The 17,112-nt window shown below is 52.2% G+C and overlaps 1 protein-coding gene across 3 annotated transcripts; it reads left to right on the top strand.

Moving 5' to 3' along the window:
• The first annotated feature begins 1,047 nt into the window (after window positions 1-1,047).
• ITGA2B (integrin subunit alpha 2b) lies at window positions 1,048-15,606 on the top strand. Of its 3 annotated transcripts, none has more exons than XM_064494782.1 (30): window positions 1,048-2,872; window positions 4,399-4,520; window positions 4,608-4,705; window positions 4,814-4,970; window positions 5,265-5,311; window positions 5,393-5,438; window positions 5,528-5,656; window positions 6,040-6,087; window positions 6,245-6,288; window positions 6,413-6,466; window positions 6,609-6,661; window positions 6,856-7,067; window positions 9,225-9,407; window positions 9,675-9,720; window positions 9,821-9,925; window positions 10,013-10,068; window positions 10,162-10,313; window positions 10,469-10,594; window positions 10,908-10,975; window positions 11,113-11,260; window positions 11,798-11,890; window positions 12,173-12,252; window positions 12,564-12,644; window positions 12,769-12,865; window positions 12,965-13,117; window positions 13,238-13,363; window positions 13,849-13,962; window positions 14,169-14,270; window positions 14,485-14,601; window positions 15,282-15,604. In XM_064494782.1, exons 1-30 carry the CDS (start codon window positions 2,685-2,687, stop codon window positions 15,387-15,389), a joined length of 3,153 nt encoding a protein of 1,050 aa, XP_064350852.1. In that variant the 5' UTR covers window positions 1,048-2,684; the 3' UTR covers window positions 15,390-15,604.
• The last annotated feature ends 1,506 nt before the right edge of the window (window positions 15,607-17,112 follow it).

Here is a 17,112-nt window from a genome sequence, read left to right as displayed (position 1 = left end):
GATTTTTCTCTATATCCTCCACATTTCCAAGCATAGAAGTACCAGGCACACAGAAGTTCAATAATTGACTTTCTAGCCTTAACATTCATTGAGGGGTTCTAGGACTCAGGCTGATGGGATGGGAAAGTGGGAGCAATGTGCCAACAGTCCTCTGCCTACGATCTCAGAAGGGAGATCAACCCAGCTCTGACCCCAATGGAACATCCACAAGGAACAGAGTCCTTATTGAATAGCAAACTCTCCCTTTCCAAATCTGATCTTCCACCTGTTTTAGTTAATGTACTACTGTCTTACCAGCCACCCACCAAAGCTTTGAATTACTTTTGACACCTCCCTACCACATCCAGTTATGGATTGTGTGATCTCTGCTCTCTCCTTTGTTCCTGCCATCAGTACCCTGGTTCAAGTCTCATCACCTTTAACTGAGAGGATTGTAGTCACTATGCATCTGGTCTTCCCCCTAAGTCTTGCCTTTTCCAGTTCCTTCTATCCAACGGTAGCTAGTGTAATCCAGATTGGAGCACAATTGATAATGTATCTCTTATTTTCTGAATTAAAACTTTATGACTCTCTATCTCCTATGGATTAAAGTTCAAATTTCTTAAGACATTCAAGGACCAGTGATTGGACCCCAGCCTTCATTTCACCCTTGTTCCCAGTCCTCCCCAGTAGCCATCCTATGCTGGCTACTTGCCTTTCTCTTTAACTGACCTCTATGTTGTTCTGCATCTCTTTGGTTATGTTATTTCCTGTATCTAAAACCACCTTCATTCTCTGACAAAAGGCAACATAGTGCAAAGTTTAAGAACATGGACTCAGGCATGTGTTTGAATCCTATTTTTGCGTTTATAAAATGGGCATAATAGTACCTATTTCATAGGGTTGATATGAGAGCAAATTATATAAAATAGCTCAGCTAGGCATCATCTCTCCCTTTTTCAAGGCATGCTTTACTATCCCTCAGCTGCAGTTACATGTGTTCATGTCTTAACTGCCTCTGCACCAAGTTTTTTAAAGATCCTTTACAATTATCTTTGTATCTCTTATCCTTCAGTGCCTTGAACAGAATAAGTATTAAAAACATTGTGAAATGTGAGTTAAATTTGGGCTATACAGTATACACCAGTAACACACCACCACTCAGCTGAGGACAGTGGGAGGGTGAAAGCTAAGCATAGGACCCAGATAAGTATTCATTCTAACAAATACGTTACATGCCTACCATGAGCCTGGCACTGGGAATTCAGCAGTAAAGAAGGCCCAGACTAAAGTTCAAGGAGCTTCTAACCTGGAAAAGGATAGGATTTTGAGCTGTGTGCTGAGGTGGTGAATTACAAGGGCAGCGGAGGACCTGAAGGGATTCCAGAATGGCACAGGGTAGTTGGGCAGGCTAAGATGACGGTTAAGTTTTATCAGAAAATGTAGAGCAAAAGGAAATGTGACTATGTTCCTTAACCCCTAGCAGATCTCTTGAGTTTTCTTTCTGTGAACCTGCTTTTTTGGGAAGCCATGCAGTGTCAATAAGACTTGGCACTCCTCTTCCTCTGAGTATCCATAGAAAATGACCTTGCCTTTCTGCTCAAAACTATTCCTTCTCTTTCCACATGTAACCCTGAGTTTGCATCTTCCATCCTCAGTGCCTGCTTCCATTCAGTCTGTCTGTCTGCAATACCTACTATATGCTGGGCTCTGGGCTAGGCCCAGGGGCTGCAGAAAGGAACCTTGCTCTCAAGGGATTCATGGACACAATCCAGTGAACAGACCATGACTAAATAGTGTGCTTGGTGCTGTGTGTTAACCCGAGTGCCAGCCTGAGGAGTTGAGGGAGGCATCTCCTAGGCAATGACTCCACTGGAATCAAATCTTAATTACTGGACAAGAGTTCTGTCACCCAAGAAGGAGTGAGGGCCTGCCTCTGATTGAACAGCTGGTACAAATCTCATAGCCTGTGAGCCAGAATACCCTGGAATGACTCCTCTTTATCCCCATCTCCTTTCCCCTTCAGCTGAGATCCATTTGCCACCTGACCCCCCACCCCAGCACTGGCTGCACTGTCGTGGCCACATTAAGACTTGGCCCCAAATGGAGGACAAGTCAGGAAGCTGCTGCACCAATATGGCTGACTGAAGCTGCCCAAGGCCCTGGAAGGAGGAAGTGGATAAGTGCCTTATCCAAAAGGATACAGCAGCCTCAGGCCTTATCAAGTGGCAGGAGCTTCCTCACCCCCTCCCCAACCCCTGACCAAGTCAAAATGTGCCACAGCTGATGTGTGTGAGGGGAGGAGGAGATGCAGAACTGTGGGCTGGAGTGGAGGTGTACAGACCAGTTGGTTCACGGTTGCACTACCCCAAGTAGAAAGCAAAGGTAGCTTAGACTAGCATGCTGGTAGTGGAAAAGGTGGGAAGATTCAAGAGACATAGTTGAAAGGCAGAGTCACCAGGACTTGATGATAAACTGCTCTCAAGAAAAGGGAGGAGTTGGCTTTCAGCCATAAGTATCCACCCCCAGGGCGACCTCACCCCCTTCCTGGCAATCCTAGAAACCATGTGGATCCAGGACCTATATAGCCTTTTACTCTGCCCACTGCTCAGCAAGTAGGTTCCAGTTTGATAAGAAAAGACTTCCTGTGGTGGAACTGAAAGGAGCTAATCCATTCCTGCCTAGGACGTTGTGGGAGAAGGAAGATGGCCAGAGCTTTGTGTCCACTTCGTGCCCTCTGGCTTCTGGAGTGGGTGCAGCTGCTCTTGGGACCAGGTGCTGCCCCTCCAACCTGGGCCTTGAACCTGGACCCAGTGCAGCTCACCGTCTACACAGGCTCCAATGACAGCGACTTTGGGTTTTCGTTGGACTTCTTCAAGGACAGCCATGGGAGGTGAGCCCTGGAGGAACTCCCCCACCATCACTGCCTTTGTGGGTCTCAAGTTCCCCATTTGTGATAGAGGTTGAGCAAAGTGATTTCTAGGATCTATTCCTGCTGAGTTCTTGTTAGGAATACTGGGGAGGGATCAGCTCAGGTGAGGGTATCAGCGAGGGGCACCACTGGGGACCTGGGCACAGTGAGAAGAAAGAGAAGGCAAAAGTTGATACCTTATTTTTTCCCCAAGGGTCAGTGTTATGATCCACTCCACCCTCATCCCCTAGAAATACAGAGAGGAGAACATATCTTAAATTGACTTGCAAACCTTGCCTTTCAACTCCATTCCTTTCATCCCCATCAAAATTATAGATATTTGAGAAGAAGCAATAGAGCATTCATGGTTGGGACTGATCAGGCTGTGAAATCAGACTGCCAAGATCAGAGTCCTGGCTCTTCCTCTTTATAGGAACTACTCTGAGCTAGTTACTTATTGAGGTGGGTATTAATGTCCAGTTTCAGGGAGTGGCAATGGCAAATGGCCTTCAAGTATTAGCTCCTTGGGGAATTTCCTCTGCCGAAGAGAGCCACTCCCCCAAAGTTAAGTCCCCTTCCAAATGTGGCCTATGACCAATGACTGATGGAGTATGGAAGGAGGGAAGAAGTATAAGTGTCCAACTCTCTTACCTCAGGACAGTTCTGAAGGGTCCTTTTAGCTCCAGAGTTCCCAGGCCATTGGCCCGTGGCTGTCACTGGGCCTGAATCTCACCTTGACTCTCTCCTCTCTCCTCTCCCTGCTTCTTTCACCTCCTTTCCACAGATACTGGTTTTGGGAATGACTTAATAAACATGCCGCATGCCTTAAAAAATAAAATAAAATAAATACATATATATATATATGTTGCATTTTTTAAGCACTTGTTATGTATTATTTGGCTGGCACCATGCTGAATGTTCCTTATACATTTATTTCATTTACTTCTCCTGACAGCATCGATTGGTTGGTATTGTCCACATTTTATATATGGCAGAGCTGTGATTTGATCTACTAGAGCCCTCAGATGTCAGCACCCCACTACCCACTTTAGAGGTGCCCACTGCTTCCCTAATTCTTCACCATTAAAACTGGCTCTCAGGAAGGGATCTAATAACAGTCTAATAGTCTCCAGACAGATGTAACAGGGTGTATGTAAACCCCTGGTTCTTGGTTGGGCTAGTGGGGAATGTAGATTGTGTACAGAGCTTAGGAAGTCTCTTTCAGCAGGGATATCAAACCCTTCGTGTTCAAAAAAAAAATGGTTAAAGCCTCAGCTTTACCCTTAATTTCCCAGGTGACTGTGGGCATGTGATTTCTCTCACTGGGAGTCAGTTTCACTGGCCATAAAATAAAATATTGGCCTCGATGGTCGGTGAAGTCTCATCGAGGACAGATGATTCTGTGACCCCCAGGGCACCCTGCCCTTCCGGGTAGTGCTCCCACCACGAGCACTGGGACTAGGGGTACCCTGGAATCTGCACTGCGCTCACCCAGCTTTCTTACGCAGCGTGTCCATCGTGGTGGGTGCCCCAAGGGCCGAGGGCCGCAGCCAGGAGAAGACGGGCGGCGTTTTCCTGTGCCCCTGGAAGGCCGAGGGCGGCCAATGCAACCCGCTGGTCTTCGACCTCAGTGAGTCCTGGGCAAGGAGGGAAAGAGAGGGAGGAGGAAGCGTGGATAGCTGGGCTTCAGCGCCCCACCCCATGTCGTGCCCTCCAGATGATGAGACGAGAACCATTGGCACCCAAACTTTACAGACCTTCAAGGCCGGGCAAGGACTGGGGGCGTCGGTCGTTAGTTGGAGAGACAACATTGTGGTGGGTGTTATTACAGGACAGGGCTCAGGGAGCAGACCCGGGTAGGGACACGTGGAGGGGGGAACCCGGGTTCCGCCCTTTCCCCACTCTCCTGTGGCCCTGCTTCAGGCCTGCGCCCCCTGGCAGCATTGGAACGTCCTAGAAAACACCGAAGAAGCTGAGAAGACGCCGGTAGGTGGCTGCTTCGTGGCTCAGCTCCAGAACAGCGGTCGCGCGGAGTACTCGCCCTGCAGGGACAACACCATGAGCCAAGCTTACTCGAAAAGTCAGTTTGGTGAGCGCCGCTCTTGGTTTTGGCTACTCCCACTCGTGGCCATTTAGCCCCACACTTAATACGATCCTTACCCCCTGCCCCTACATCTCCCCCATGCCCTGCTTTCAATCCGGCATCGCCCACTGGCCCAGCTCAGTCTGCGCCCGCCGCGCTAAGACCACGCCTCAGTATTACCCAGTGGCCCCGCCCCATATGACAATAACGCTACGCGACGCCCCGCCCCAGGCTCCAGAGCAGGCTTCTCGGTTTTCCCCTTCACTGACTCTTCCTCCTTTCCTCCTTTAGGAGACAAGCGCTATTGCGAAGCCGGCTTCAGCTCCGCAGTCACTCAGGCGAGTTAGGGAGCATAAGCGGCGTAGGGGCAGCTCCCAGAAAGGAACCCCTCTCACTCACTTCCAGGGCTTTCCTTTCAGGCTGGGGAGTTGGTGCTTGGAGCTCCTGGCGGCTATTTTTTCTTAGGTACATGTCCATCCATTCACCTCCCTTCTCTCGACCTGGATAGACTCCAGGGGTCTGGGCCCCAACACCCGCTGTCCCTCGCGCCCTAGGTCTCCTGGCACGGGTTCCAATTGCCGATATCATCTCGAATTACCGCCAGGGCACCCTCTTGTGGCACGTGCCCACCCAGCAGCTCACCTTCGACGACAGCCGCCCAGAGTACTACGATGGCTACCGGGGTAACCCTGGCACTCCTTTCGGAGCTTCCCAACACTCTAAGTGTTGACCGCCGGTCAGATCCTGCCCTTGTGGGAACGCCCCCATGCTAACCCCGCCTGGCCAGCCCCAGCGCTAAGGCGCCTGCCTCCACCCTCTGCTCCCGCAGCTCCCCCCACCTCACAACCCGCAGACTGCCCGGCTCCCATATGCCTGCCCCACCTCACCTTACCGCCCTGGATTCGCTACGTGGCCTAGGGCAGATCTTGACCTCTCGATGGCCTCAATTTTCCCGTCTACATAATTGCAGGGTTTGGACTGGGTGGTCTCTGAGTCCCCTTTCCTCGCGCTCAGCCCCCTCCCTGCTTCGCCCTCCCGGAAAGACTAATTCGAGCTGTGTCTTCAGGGTACTCCGTGGCTGTGGGCGAGTTCGACGGGAATCTCAACACTACAGGCAAGAAATTCACCTAGTTAGGGGTGGGAGTTGGGGAGCCCGGCCTGGGAAGGAGCACCTCCCCCCTCCCGCCACGGTAATCTCTCCAGATTGCTGAATGTGGGCGGAAGGCGGGTAGGTTCCAAGGACCTCACTCGCTGGGTCTGGCTCTCCCCAGAGTATGTCTTCGGTGCCCCTACCTGGAGATGGACCCTGGGAGCGGTGAGTGTCCTCTGCCAGCCACCCAGTATCCTGAAGCCAGTCTTCAGCCTGACAATCCCCCTAAACCTCCTGTTCTTCTGCCCTGTGGTTAAAAGTGACACGCTCCTGTGTATTGTCCCCGCAGGTGGAAATTTTGGGCTCCTATTACCAGAGGCTGCACCAACTGCACGGAGAGCAGGTGGGGGCCAGGTCCTGGTGCGGGTGGCCGATGCTGGGGGGTTGAGACCCTAGAATGTTCCACGAGACATGGTAAGGGTGAAGTCTAAGAGAGGGTGACAAGTCCTGGAGCAGAAATTAAGGTGCACCCCGTCTTCCTGCAGATGGCTTCATATTTCGGGCACTCAGTGGCCGTCACTGATGTCAACGGGGACGGGTGAGGAGCCAGATGCCCCACCCCTACCCAGCTGGGTCCCCAGTTACCAGAGGCCTCGACTGCCCTTGGTCTTCTCCTTTCCTAACCCTCACTCCCACATGACCACCCAGGTGGGAGCGGGAGGGTGAGGATTTACTCCTGGTCTGCGACATATCTCTAGCCTACCCCCACATAACTGCCCGCTGGGCCTGCAGGAAGCATGACCTCTTGGTGGGCGCACCACTGTACATGGAGAACCGTGCTGACCGCAAGCTGGCCGAGGTGGGGCGCGTTTACTTGTTCCTGCAGTCTCGAGGCTCCCGTGTTCTGGGTGGTCCCAGCCTTCTGCTGACTGGCACACAGCTCTACGGGCGATTTGGCTCGGCTATCGCACCTCTGGGCGACCTCAACCGTGATGGCTACAATGGTAAGGGAAGAAAGGAGCCCCACCTGCTGCAGAGGGGTTAACAGCCACAAAAAAGACCATGGATTTGACCTTGAGGGCAGCAGGCACCAGGAAGGGTTTGCAGCAGGAGACAGTTAAAGGAGACCAATTAGAATTTGTTTGCTTTAGTCTAGGCAAGAGATGGTGACTACCTGGATGTAGATTTTGGCAGTGGAGTTGGAGATGACAGTGATTTCAAGATATTTATTACTTAGATTATTAAGATTTGATGGATGACTGGATGTAGGGCTAAGAGAAAGAGGAGTTAGATGGGTGATGGTTCCCTCCACTGCCTGGAGCTCAGGCCATGCAGCAGGTCTGGAAGGGGTGAGATGGGGTGGGGGAGATCAGCAGTTCAGCTCGGGGCCTGTGTGATATTAAAGGACTTAGGAGCATTAGGCAGACAAGTCCAGAGAACAGCTGTATGTAGCTTCCTTCCCCCACTTCCAGCAGAGGGATCTGAGTGGGAGACAGGGGCTTGGGGAGAGTGGATGAGGTCCTGGGAGCTTGTGAATTGTGAAGAGGCCCAGGACAGAGCCCTGGGGAGCAAGAGCATTTAGCGGACTTCCACAGAAAATGAGTCTGGAAAGAAGACAGAGGAATGTTCAGAGAGGTAGGAAGGAAACCGGGAGATCTGATGATCCAGAACTCAAAGGAAGAGTGCTTTAAGCAGGAAGAAGCTGGATCAGTGGCTCCAGATGCTGCTGAAAGTTAGTTAGATGGGTCTGGAGAAGCATCCGTGGGCTTTAGCAAGAAAGAGGTCATGGGTGACAGTGACAAGAACTGATTTAGGGCTGGGTAGGGACCAAAGCCAGAATGCCATGGGGCAAGGTATGAATGGAGGTGAGGAATTGATAACAGCCAGGGTAGACAGCTCTTCCAACCAGTCTGTGAAAGGAAAATGAGAAAAGATGATTTCTGAAAGGACATGAAGGTCAAGGGAAGATTATTTTAATTTCAGAGAATATGGAGTAGGTTGAATGTGGAGGAAAATTATCTTGTAGGGTAATGGGGCAGGGAGAGCAGAGTGAGCTGGAGGAGGGTCCCTGTAATGCCTGGAGGATGTGGAGATGGGATGCTCAGCCCAGTGGCAGGGTAGAGAAGGAACACCTAGTCCAGGGTCATGCGGAAAGGGGGAAAAAGTCGGTGTGGAGTTATAGTACAAGTGTTGGGCTGCTTCTCTTTGTGAAGGAAGTGGGGACCTGGGAACTTGACTGAATGGAGAAGGCTTGAAATAGACGCTGAGCAAGAAAACCCTGAGGGACTGCTGGGCAGCACCAAGGTCTCTGGTGAAAGCTGGAGGTCAGAAATTCGTAGTGTCCAATATGGTGGGGTCTGGCTAGGCTTGCTCAGGACTGGCAATGGGGGCAAGATGGCTGAGGATATGGCAAAAGTGATCCGATGGTCAGAAAATAAGTGAAGAGATGAGGAAGCCAAAGATCAGGAGCCAGTAGAGGCCCAGGGCCTGTGGACGAGACTGATCTGAGTGGTCTGTTTGGATGAATTCTATGTAACTCGATCAGAAACATCAATAAAGATTTTGAAAAGAAAAAACTGCACGGAAAACATACCGTAAAGTCAGAAAACAAAGGAAAGACAGTTACAAGATTGTATCAAAGATATTAATTCCTATCACATGCAAAGAATTCTTACAAATTAATAAGATTATGATGATTCATATATTTTCAAGAGGGATCTGAAAAGTTATTAGTGATGACAAGCCCTTGGTGTGGCTCTGGGTTTGCATGGTGGGAGTGGAATAGAGTGAAGACCCCAGGGGAAGAGGAGGCCAGTATTTAATAGGTCTTTGTTACTTAATCTTCTGGGATTCCATTTTCTCTTCTAAAATGAGAAGAATAATGCCTGATTTTCAGGATTAAATGAGATTATGTCAATCTATTTTCCTCAACAGATAGTGAGAGCTGTTACTGTTTTTCTAATAAGCTGACTTGATGAGTGTCCCTCCTACCCAATTGTAAACTCCTGGAGGCAGGGCCACTGCCTTCTTGACCCGGACTTTTGCATTCCTCTCCTGGTCTCCCTGGGGTCTGCCCAGGGAAGGAGCTCAGGAAAGTTTCACAGGACCATCTGGAGAGACTGGATAACAAGCAGCCACTCCCTTTCTGTTGCTCCTTCCAGATGTTGCAGTGGCTGCCCCCTATGGTGGTCCCAACGGTCGGGGCCAAGTGTTGGTGTTCCTGGGTCAGAGTGAAGGGCTTAACTCACACCCCTCCCAGGTCCTGGACAGCCCCTTTCCTACAGTCTCTGGCTTTGGCTTCTCCCTTCGAGGTGCCACAGACATCGATGACAATGGATACCCAGGTGCCCCTGGACTGCCTCCAGCTAGACAGGGAAGGCCCTTGGGTATTAGCTGAAGATGCTGAGAGACACAGCCAGGGGCCCGTGCCTGACCTGGTGCCCGACTGACAGCTCTGACTTGTCTGTGGGGCTGGGATGACAGGGGAGGCCAGATCAGACTTACAGTGGGGGAGGTAGGGTGGGGAACCCCTGGGAAAATGAGATGAGGACCCCAATGCCCTCGCTAATGAACAATTCTGACACCTCTTCCCTCCCCACCAATGTCTATAGACCTGCTGGTAGGAGCTTACGGGGCCAACAAGGTTGTTGTGTACAGGTGAGCCCTGGCTCCAGGGGCAGGGTAGGGGCGGACCCACACCATCAGAGGAGACTAGGCCAGGAACGGTCACAGTGGCAAGCCTCCCTCATCCCACCAGAGCTCAGCCAGTTGTGAGAGTCGTTGTCCAGCTGCTGGTGCAAGATTCGCTGAATCCTGCTGTAAAGAATTGTGACCTGCCCCAGACCAAGACACGAGTGAGCTGGTGAGGAGATGGAGGGCATGTGCCAGGCAGGACTTGGGACCTCAGTTGAGGGGCCCTAGCCCCTCATCCCCTCTCACGTCTTTGCAGCTTTAACATCGATGTATGTGTGGGAGCCACGGGGCACAACATTCCCAAGAAGCTGCGTGAGTAGCCTGATGGGGACAGGAGGGAGATGGGCCTGGCTCCCTCTGGGAGCTGGCCAAGGAGACCCTGGCCCTCCCTACTTGCCCTGCCAGGCCTAAATGCCGAGCTGCAGCTGGACCGGCAGAAGCCCCGCCAGGGCCGGCGGGTGCTACTACTGGCCTCTCAACAGGCGAGCACTATCCTGCATCTGGATCTGGGCGAGAGGAGCAGCACCATCTGCCAAAACATTACAGCCTTCCTCCGAGTACGCCCAGGCTGGGGATGGGCAGGGCAGGTCGGGGTGTGCAGAACCTGTTCATCCAGCCCTGGCTTAGGCTGGGCGCTGCAGGGGATGGCCAATGAGACACACATGGTAGGGTGCTTGGTAGCAAGATGGCCTGACTCTTGCCCCCTCCCTAGGATGAGGCTGACTTCCGGGACAAGCTGAGCCCCATCATGCTCAGCTTCAATATGTCCCTGCAGCCCGAGAAGGATGGAATAGTGCCTGTTTCCGTGCTGCATGGAGACACCCACGTCCAGAAACAGGTACGGGTGGGTGGGTGCAGGCAAGAGAGGTGCAGGATCCCCTGCCAGAAAGTCAGAGTTAGGGATAGTGTCCAAATCATAATGTGAACCCCAAAACCTGGATGTCACCTCCAATCTGATATTACTCTAAACCCTAATGAAACCTCCAAAATCTCAATATCCCCAAACCCTCATCTAAATCCCGAATATTGATGTCACCTCTAAACGTTGATATAAACCCTGATGCTTCTCCTTTTCCTTCCCAGACCTTCTAGTTCCCTAAGCCCTGAAGTAACCCCCAAACTTACCCACACACCTGATGTGCCCCCTCTAGACCCGCATCATCCTGGACTGTGGGGAAGATGACCTGTGTGTGCCACAGCTTCAGCTCACTGCCAATGTGTATGGAGACCTCCCACACTCCCCGACTCTGGCCCCATCTGCCCTGATGATACCCACTCCCCACCTGGGTCCTGATCCTCTGTCCTCAACCTGTCCCCTCCTCTCAGACCCTGGGGTTTACTCCTTTCTCCCAATAGGACGGGCTCCCCACTCCTAATCGGAGCCGATAATGTGCTGGAGCTGCAGATGGATGCAGCCAACAAGGGTGAGGGAGCCTACGAGGCTGAGCTGGCCGTGCACCTGCCCCCAGGTGCCCACTACATGCAGGCCCTCAGCAACAACAAGGTGAGTGTGCCACCCCCGGGGTGTTGTCGGGGGGCCTGGAAGGAGCAGGAGCCTTGATTCTCATCTCCCACCTGAGAGCTCCCACTTTTATGCTTTCCTTTAAAAGCTGTGATTTTTTTTTTCCTTTTAATTTGGGAGAGCAGTACTTGCTAATGGCACAAAATTCAAGAACTCTGTTATAAACCCCAAACCAAGAATGGCTCAGGAAATGAATGTTAACATTCAGTGAACTTCCTTCCAGTCTTTTTTCTCAACATTGACTTTTACATAAGGATATATTTATTTTATTGATGTAATTTAAAACAATGGGCTTATATTCCATGTAATGTTTTGTGGGTTTTATTTTTTTAAAAATCATTAAAAAGAATAAAGTGCTACAATAATACATAAAGAGGAATGTGACAGTCCTTTAAAATCCCTCACTGAGAAACTCCCCTCCTCTCCCTGGCATCCTCCCTTCCCTGACTTTCCAAGGGAGCTTAAATATATATGGAATGCTCTGTGACCACCTTCTTTCTTGGGACTGCCACCTCAAAGGACTTTGAGAGGCTCATCTGTAACCAGAAGAAGGAGAATGAGACCAAGGTGGTGCTTTGTGAGCTGGGCAACCCCATGAAGAGGAATGCCCAGGTGAGACCACCATGTCCTGGGTGCTGGGTCTCCTCTACCAGGGGTTCACAGGCAGCTATATTTTAGGGGCTAGGTTTGCAGTCAGATGGCTCTGGGCTGGACTCCTGGTCCTTCTACTCCCTAGATGTATGTTCTTGGGTGAGTAACTCCTTTGAATGGGCTTCTAAGCAAAATGGAGATGAATGAGGGTACCCTTGAAGGATGAGGACTGAAGGCCACATTCAGAGCAGGACCACCCACAGTGGGCATTTGGGCAGTGACTTTGGCCCTCCTGTCTCTCAGATAGGAATCACGATGTTGGTGAGTGTGGGGAACCTGGAAGAGGCTGGGGAGCAGGTGTCCTTCCGGCTGCAGATCAAGAGGTACTAGACTGGGGACCACTCCCCTCCCCTGTCCGATCCCAATGTAGAGACACTTCAGATGCCCTCCATACATAAGGGTCATCTGGGATGCCCACTCCTTAGACTGTCCTGTTCCTTTTCTTCCTCAGAAATTGTTTCTGAGTCTTGGAGCTCTAGAGGAAGTTCTTTTCCAGGTCTAACTTTAGTGTGGCTTGCTGCTTGTGGAGCTAGCTCTTCCTGAGCCCTCTGAAATTCTGGCCCTGCCCCAGAGAGTCCTGATGTTCACTGGGCTGGCATCCCTGACCTGTTTCTCCTCATCCATTCCCCTACAGCAAGAACAGCCAGAATCCAAACAGTGAGACTGTGGTGCTGGATGTGCCAGTCCGTGCAAAGGCTCATGTGGAGCTGAGAGGGTGAGAGGCCAGGGATGGATAAGGGAGATGGCAGGCAGAGCCTGAAGGTTCAGGGGATCCTGGGTGAACCCCCACAGGCAAGTCAAGGGATCCAGCTCACTCTGGGGTTCTCGGGCCCTGGCAGGAACTCCTTTCCAGCCTCCCTGGTGGTGGTAGCAGAAGAAAGCAACAAGGAGAACAGCTCAGACAGCTGGGGCCCCAAAGTGGAGCACACCTATGAGGTAGGGAGGAGCCTCCGGGCCTCAGGCTGGGGTGGGAGGGTCCCAGGAGTTAGTCTAGGTCCTGAGCCACCTAACTTTCTGCCACCACCACCCCACCAGCTCCACAACAATGGTCCTGGTACTGTAAGTGGCCTCCGCCTTCTCCTTGGCCTCCCTGGCCAGTCCCAGCCCTCTGACCTGCTCTACATCCTTGATATACAGCCCCAGGGAGGCCTTCAGTGCTCCCCAGAGCCTTCTCCCAATCCCCTCAAGGTGAGAGCCTGGGTGGAAGAAAGAGCTGTGGGTGAGTCCGCAGCCCATCAACCGGGACCCCTCGGGGAGGGCAGGGAGATGGACAGAGCTCAGGACCTGAAGGCCTCTTTTCCTCCCCAGCTGGACTGGGGGCTGCCCACCCCCAGCCCTTCCCCTCTTTACCCGGCCCATCATAAGCGGGATCGCAGACAGGCATTCCTGTCAGAGAAGAAGCAGCCCTCCAGGCTTCAGGATTCAATTCTGGTGGTGAGCAGTCTCTGTGGTCTCCAGCTGGGGCCTCCCTGGAGCCCAGAGACAGAGGGGATGAGGCAGAGGCAGGGAGGGAGAGGGGCAGCTGGTGTGATGTGGGCCTCAAGTGGGCCACCTTGGTCCCACAGAGTCCTCGACAAGAATATGAAGAATTGTGCTGGCCTTGTGTCTGGGGCGGGGGCCACTTGAATTTAAGATTTCCAGCGCATTAAAGAAAATGAGTAAATGCCAAAGCAGGGTTGTAAAAATTCTGGGTATTGAACGCTATATGATTCATTCACTTCTTCCTGCCTTCTCCCTGCATCTCGGGGACTGTGTGAGTAATCACATTTAGAGATAACGTCCGAAGCTTGAATCTGAGGCCCTTCCAGAGGGGGAAGCCAGGCCCCAGCTTCCTGACCCCCAGACGCCTCTGTCTTGGGTCCTGTGATGAGGGGGTGATGGGTCAGGAGGGGCTGGGGACTGATGACGCATCCCCTCAGAGCTGCGATTCGGCGCCCTGTACTGTGGTGCAGTGTGAGCTGCAGGCGATGACGCGTGGGCAGCGGGCCATGGTCACGGTGCTGGCCTTCCTGTGGTTACCCAGCCTGCGCCAGGTGGGCCTGGGTGCGGGTGGGCGGGGCCTCCTGAAGGCGGGGCCCAAGTGTGCTGGGGGCGGGGCTTCGGGGAGCGGGAAGAGAGTGAGGGAAAGATTTACTCTGGACTTTGGAGGGGACGGGATTAGGCGAGACGGGAGTCTGTGGCTGGGACTCTTGCAACCAATAGACCTCGTGTAAATGGCTTTCACCCCCACCCCATCCAGAGGCCCCTGGATCAGTTTGTGCTGCAGTCGCACGCTTGGTTCAACGTCTCCTCTCTTCCCTACGCCGTGCCCGCCCTCAGCCTGCCCAGTGGGGAAGCTCTGGTGAGTGTGGAAGGATGGTGGCAGAAATGAGTCCTGCAGGTCTCCCATTGGTCTACCTACGTGTTTGTGCCCAGCAGGATGGGGGCGGGGCCTCCCCAGGTCTGAGAGATGGGACAGGTAGGTGGCTTGGTTGGGGGTCACCAGCCCGCAAGTTTGAGTCTTTGGGAAAGGCAAGTGTCACCATGACCGAGGAGATGCGCGGGTCTCCCCTCAGGTGCAGACGCAGCTGCTTCAGGTCCTGGAGGAGAGGGACATTCCAATCTGGTGGGTGTTGGTAGGTGTGCTGGGCGGCCTGCTGCTGCTCACACTCCTGGTCCTGGCCATGTGGAAGGTGAGGAATGAAGGGAGGGTGGGGTCTGTGGGTGGGCAGTCTCACAGGGAGGCAGAAAGAGATGGTGACCCAAGTGGGTGACCTGTCTCTGATCTACATCTCCTATCAGAGTGTCATTCACCAGAGGACCTTTTTCGGGGCACAGTGCCTGGGAGAGGTGGCACCTGAAACTCTAAGGCCTTTAGACCCATTTCCCCCTGAGAGCAGGAGTACCAGGGAATGAGTCCTGCCTTTAGGAATTCAGTGGCCACTGAGAAGGACAAAGTTCACCTCCTCCCTGTTCTGTCCTTCCCCTGACTGAGGTGGGAGACCCAGATCTGATCCAGACCTTGCTTCCTGCTCCTTCTGAGGCCCTGGTGGGTCACTCCCAACTCAGCACCTGAAGAACATGTGGGCGGTTCTCAAACTCGCTCAGGTGTCCAGGCTCTGGGAAGCCATGGTGCTTTTAGGCAAAACCGCACATTAGACTTATAATAATCAAATACATACTACATGAGCTTGAGTCACATAAAGACATAATCATCAATATTTAAGAAAAATTCAGGGAAGAAAAAACAAAACATTAAAAAAGATTTTTGTTACAGGCATTATCTCTAAATGGGGAATGGTTTCCATTTGATGGTGGGGTTTGTATTCTCTGCTGGTCCAGGGCGAGGACCTTACCGCTGGCTGGTTTCTAGGATATATCCTCCACTGCTGCTCTGGGGTCTAAATATCATCTTTACACCCTGTTCATGTTCCTGTGCACCCCCAGCTCGGCTTCTTCAAACGGAATCGGCCACCTTTAGAAGAAGAAGATGAGGAGGAGTGATGGTGCAGCCCACGCATGCTCTGTCCTAAGCAGGAAGGCTGGGTGGTGCCTGCTTTGCCCCTTCTCCAACGACTGCCTAGCTCTGGTCTCCCACGAGTTGGAGCTGTTCCATGAGGCCTCCCGATGTCCTCCCCCTCCCATCAGAGCTGGGTCACCTCCTTTCCTGCTGCCTAATAAAGAGGCTGAGCCCCACCCCCAGCATGCTGCCTCCTTTTGGGGTCAGAGGAGTGGAGGGGGCCAGAAGTGATGTTTGGAGTGGGGATCTAGGGCTGACAGAAGTATGAGCAGAGAGGGTCTCTGCCAGGGCAAAGAGTGCAAATTACTGTCTTTGGGGACTGTCAGGGAGTAGAGGGTGGGGGGTAGAACAAGGGAGAAAGGGTGGCAGAGCCTCCAAGTGAGACTGGAGGGGGATGAGTGTCTGAGGGTGGCTGAGTGGGATGGGGGTTGGGATCAGCAGAGAAAACAGGCTGGGACCCTGGTGCGCAGCTTTAAACAATATTTTTTCCTCGATTTTGGAGGGAATAAACCTTAGGATGATCTGAGACTTGGGAAAATAACATGCTGTCCCCATGCTCATAAAAGGAGGTGCTTACAGCTGTGTTCAGAGTAAGGAGGGGCAGAGGGAGGCTGACTAAGCCCTCAGCCTGAGGAAGGCAGTGTTACAGCAGGGAGAGAGGAGCAGGCACTGCTATCTGGCTCCCCTGCTGCCTGCTGTTCCTTCTTCCCCACCAAGGGGAAGGGTTTTCAGTTAGGAACTTGGGCCCTGGGCAGGGAGCTCACAGGAGGGCTAGGAGTGGAAGACAACGGTCCCACCCCCAAGACTGGAGTCAGCGGATAGAGGTGGGGGGTTCCACCTGGAGTCCTGAGAGGTTCATTAGTTCAATAAATATTTATTGAGCACCTACCATGTACCCAGCACTATTCCAGTGCTGGTTTGGAGCAGTGAAGAAAACAAAGTCTCTGTGCTCATGGAACTTATATTCAACCAAGGATAAAGAGTAAACAAATTAATATACGGTCAGGGGCAATCGGTGCTGGAAATACAAATAAAGGTAAGGAGATAGTGACCAGATTAAGTGGGTGTTGGGAGAGGGCTGACACTTTAGGGAGAGTGGGCAGGGAAGGCCTTTCTGACGAGGTGAGCAGAGAGATGAATGAATGAAGCAAATGGCTGCAGGGGAATAAAGTGTTCTGGACAGAAAGAGCAGCCAGTGAAAAGGCCTGAAGTGGGAGCAGGCTTGATGTGTAAAAGCAAGGAGGCTCATGGGCTGGAGGTGGGTGAGGGGTCCAGACGAGCTCAGGGGTTGGGGCAGGCAGACAGCACCTTGTGGCCATGGGGAGGAATTTGGACTTGATGCTAAGCATTGTAGGAAGCCATTGATGAACAGACACTTCACAAGAGCTGCTGGTATTTGATTTTACCCAAAGGAGTAACAGGTAGATTCTGAAAAGAAGGGAACAGTTTGACATCCATGCATGCAAGTTCCAGAACAGGTTTCTAGTGGGGTGACTGTGACCATTTAGGAAAAGATTAAGCTGTGATCCTTGAACACCAGCCAAACTCCCTCTTTCCTCTGCCATTGTAATTGGGTGGCCTCAGACAATTTATCTTGATCCAGCAAAGCATTTGGCATTTGTCCTTATAGACAAGACAGAAATGTGAACTGGATGGTAGAGACTCGGATTTAAAGCTGAACAAT

This window comes from Camelus dromedarius, chromosome 16, assembly GCF_036321535.1.
Source record: "Camelus dromedarius isolate mCamDro1 chromosome 16, mCamDro1.pat, whole genome shotgun sequence".
Taxonomy (NCBI): Eukaryota; Metazoa; Chordata; class Mammalia; order Artiodactyla; family Camelidae; genus Camelus; species Camelus dromedarius.
Note: the sequence above shows the minus strand (reverse complement) of the source record. Positions and strands in the feature narration are given on the sequence as shown.

Coding starts and splice junctions, on each gene's coding strand:
- ITGA2B (XM_064494781.1), top strand. CDS start 2,685: ATGGCCAGAGCTTTGTGTCCACTTCGTGCCCTCTGGCTTCTGGAGTGG. Junction 4,706..4,813: donor GTTGGAGAGACAACATTGTG/GTGGGTGTTATT, acceptor GCCCTGCTTCAG/GCCTGCGCCCCCTGGCAGCA. Junction 12,645..12,768: donor GCTCATGTGGAGCTGAGAGG/GTGAGAGGCCAG, acceptor GGGCCCTGGCAG/GAACTCCTTTCCAGCCTCCC.